Raw genomic sequence first — 4,043 nt, forward strand, 5'->3', positions numbered from 1 at the left:
ATTTTTATATTTTATTTTTTAGAAGATAATTTTGAAACATACGTAAGTTTTAAAAAAACATTAAAATATTAAAAAAAATAATAAAAATATTATAATCGAATAAAAAATTACGAAATGAAAAAAAAAATAAATTTTATTCTTTAATTTAAATTAGAAAAAAGTTAGAAATAATAATATTATTATTCATTATTATACATTTTATAATAATATATACTTTATATTTTTTGTGCAATTACAAAATTAATATTTATATTATCCTTTCTATTACTTTTTTATCTACGGATTGCGCGGCCAAATCAAAGCAATATGGCGGCTTGACATAATAACTTTTAATACGGAATATATTATTTTGATTATAACGAAATAATCATTACAGAATCCAATTAAATTTCGATTTATATGAAAGTATATGAGAAAGTATCTTGTGCTATATAAATTTGATTATAACATATTTGCAAACCAAATAAAAGTAGAGATTTTTTTAGTTTAAAACTGGATGTGCTTCCAAGATTTATTTTATTAATGGGTACAAAGATATCCTTAATTAATAAGTTAAATTAGTAATGTTATGTAGTAAGTTTTAGTATCAATTATCATCTTTCTATGAAGAATTATGTCGTCTACACAAAGCAAAATGAGAGGTACACAAATAGTATAGTTCAAAATAACCTTGTATTTTATATATTTTTGGCTTTTTTCTATCATTTTCTAAAGTATATATAAATTATTTTTATTTATTTATAATTATTATATATGATACAAATTTCAATCAAATTTGAAATACTATAATTTTTTAAATATAGGTCCTGGAAGACCACCAAAATCAAAAAACTCTTGTACATGGTGTGGAGAAACTAAACAACCTTTAAAATATGTTCTACCAACACAACATGGAAAAAAAGAATTCTGTTCAGAAACTTGTTTATCTGAATTTCGTAAAGCTTATGTACGAGGAGCTTGCGTTCAATGTGACAATGTTATTAGAGGTACACCAGTGAGATTAGAACAAAAAGATGGACCTACAAAAGATTTTTGTTCTTCATTTTGTTTAAATAAACATCAAAAAAAAGAAGGACAAACAGATATGAAGAAAAGTTGGTAGTTTATAAAAATTTAAAAAATATTAATAAATCTTATATACATATTTATTAATGACTGTCTTATTTTAATAGCTAATAGGGACCAATCATCACCTGCACCATCTCTTACACCATCAGGATTAATAAGTGGAAATAATATTCCATCTACAACTCAATCATTTACGAATACAAATCATACAAATATATCTCATTCTCCATCAACTTCCACTGGTCCATTTCAATATGAAACTTATCAAACTTTTGATTGGGATCTTTACTTAAAAGAAACAAACAGTCAAGCTGCACCTATTGAATGTTTTAAACAGGTATTTGAATTATAAATATAAAAATTCAATTTCATGATTTTTTCATTAAAAAGAAAATTAAGAAGAAAGTAAAATATAATAATATTGAAATTATATTTTAGCATGAAATTCCACCAACTAATGAATTTAAAATGGGGATGAAATTAGAAGCTCTTGATCCTCGTAATTTAACATCAACATGTATTGCAACTGTTGTTGGAGTTCTTGGTCCTCGTCTTAGATTAAGGTTGGATGGTTCAGATAATAAAAATGATTTTTGGCGTTTAGTTGACAGTAATGAAATTCATCCAATCGGTCATTGTGAAAAATCGGGTGGTATGTTGCAACCACCATTGGGCTTCCGAATGAATGCTTCCAGTTGGCCAATGTTTCTTTTGAAAACATTGAATGGTGCAGAAATGGCACCTGCAAAAGTATTTAAACGTGAACCAAAAACACCACGTTGTAATATGTTTGAAGTTGGACACAAACTGGAAGCTATAGATAAAAAAAATCCTCAACTTATATGCACAGCAACTGTTGGTGCAGTTAAAGATGATATGATTCATATTACATTTGATGGCTGGAGAGGAGCATTTGATTATTGGTGTCGTTTTGACTCTAGAGATATATTTCCTGCTGGTTGGTGTTTTAAAAGTGGTCATCCATTGCAGCCACCTAGACAGAAATGTAAGAATTATAACTCTCCTTTAAATTATGTTATTAAAATATATTTTTTACTAAGTAATATACATAAATATTTGTAGCAACAGGGCCTAATAGATTTAAATCAAGGACAAGTAATGTCTTACCAGTAATGGCAGTATCTGGTGGAGGTACTAATGGAGAACCAGCTGTTGCTTTAGTGAGTCCAGCAGGTTCAAGTGCTCCACCACAACCAGCTACAGAACCTGATACTAGTACAGCTAATACCAAACCACATTCTTTAGGGAATGGTATGTCTTATTTCAATTAAATATTTTATTGTATGTTTGTATTTTTTTACACTTAATATTTTTATTATGTTACAGTTACAATTTATGTAAATCATAATTGCACATGTGGTCCTTATTTTGATCCTCGTAAAGTAAAGGCAATGCCAGCACAATTTGGTACTGGCCCTATTTTAAATGTTACAAGAGATATATTTCAAGCTTTTTTAATGGCAGCAATGAGTCCAAGACAAATGTTGAGTTTATTAAAACGTGGTGAAGGAGAAACTATAAGTTTAATTTTAGAAAGCAAACCTACTTCCGTTAGATTACCTATATTTATGGAAGAAGAAGATTTTTACACATACATTAGGCGACAACTTGAAGATCTTTGTGCATGTGAACATATGTTATTTAGAAGGAAAGAGCCTTGCAACAAATGTCCAAATAGTCAACAACCACAATCTACCAATAGTGAAGAAGTAGTTAATACTGCTACTACGACGAATAATAGTACTATTACTGCAGAAAAAAGAAGATGGTCTCAAAATCAACAAAATCTGTCATCAACTACTCAACAACAAACACAACAAAATTCTGTACAAAGTATAAACAATTCATCATTGTCATCACCAACAGCTGCAAAACAACAACGAAAATCTGTTCCAGGTTAGTTTTATTTTTTTAAATAAAATTATTATTGATAAATAATTCATTGAAGATCAAAAATATATTATTATTATAATTAGAGCTTGAAGCTGCAACATCAACTACTCAATCTGAAAGTTCTATGAATCGCACACCTTCTACTGAACCAGCAGAATGGACTATTGAAGATGTAATTCATTACATTGGTGTTACTGATCCTGCATTAGGACAACATGCAGATTTATTCAGGAAACATGTAAGAAACATGCACTTTATATTATTTCATATTTATTTTTTAATAGTATTTAAATTGAGTAATAAATTCGTTCACATTTTTTCAAAATTATATTGAATATTACATTATATATTATATATATTATATAAACTCTAATTTTATTTTTTTTCTTGTTTTCTTTATTTTTCTAAACAATTATAAAATTTTCGTCTTTTTATAAAAAATTTAAGCACGTATCTTTAGTTAATTCCATCTATAATATTTAATAATTTGCAAAGATATTTTTTTTATTTGATGTATAATAATATTTTTTTTTGTAACATTAGTAAATAAATAATAATAATAATAAATGAATAATAATAGCATAAATAATAAATAAGTTAATTCTAATGTTGCCATTATAAGATCATTACTATCATATGATTCAATTATAAATGATAATTATTTTCTGCTTACTTGTATGATCAAAATTAATAATAAAGTATATATTTTACATATGTGCACTAATTTTTTCAAAGATATAACAATTGTTCAATATAAACCAGTATATAAATAATAGTATATAAATTTTTTTCAGTATATAAATAGATTTTTAAATCTATTTTTTTTTATATATTTTTTTCTTTTTTTACTTAAAAATAAATTTTTGTATTTTATTTTATTCTAAAAGAAGATAAAATAGTATATTCTAATTAATTTGAATAAAAATAATTTGTATGAAAAAAATAATAAATGATATTTATATTAGATATTAAGAAAAATTCTTACCATTTTTTTTAATTTTTTAATTAAAAAAATTATTTTTATTAATTAATTTTATTTTTATTTTTATTTTTATTAATAA

At 25.1% G+C, this 4,043-nt stretch overlaps 1 protein-coding gene across 2 annotated transcripts in view; it reads left to right on the forward strand.

Annotated features, from left to right (window-relative positions):
• The first annotated feature begins 271 nt into the window (after positions 1 to 271).
• The window catches only part of LOC102678830 (polycomb protein Scm), a 4,741-nt gene continuing 969 nt past the window's right edge, over positions 272 to 4,043 (forward strand). Inside the window, exons 1-7 of one of the 2 annotated variants that reach the window (XM_006608649.2) lie at positions 272 to 641; positions 804 to 1,094; positions 1,173 to 1,405; positions 1,507 to 2,074; positions 2,158 to 2,340; positions 2,416 to 2,985; positions 3,066 to 3,220. In XM_006608649.2, coding sequence (XP_006608712.1) covers positions 614 to 641; positions 804 to 1,094; positions 1,173 to 1,405; positions 1,507 to 2,074; positions 2,158 to 2,340; positions 2,416 to 2,985; positions 3,066 to 3,220 — 2,028 coding nt within the window. In that variant the 5' untranslated portion in view covers positions 272 to 613. Of the gene's footprint in view, positions 642 to 803; positions 1,095 to 1,172; positions 1,406 to 1,506; positions 2,075 to 2,151; positions 2,341 to 2,415; positions 2,986 to 3,065; positions 3,221 to 4,043 lie in introns of both variants that reach the window. The other variant, XM_006608648.2, reaches the window with a different exon arrangement.

This window comes from Apis dorsata, unplaced genomic scaffold (genome assembly GCF_000469605.1).
Source record: "Apis dorsata unplaced genomic scaffold, Apis dorsata 1.3 scaffold_41, whole genome shotgun sequence".
Classification (NCBI taxonomy): Eukaryota; Metazoa; Arthropoda; class Insecta; order Hymenoptera; family Apidae; genus Apis; species Apis dorsata.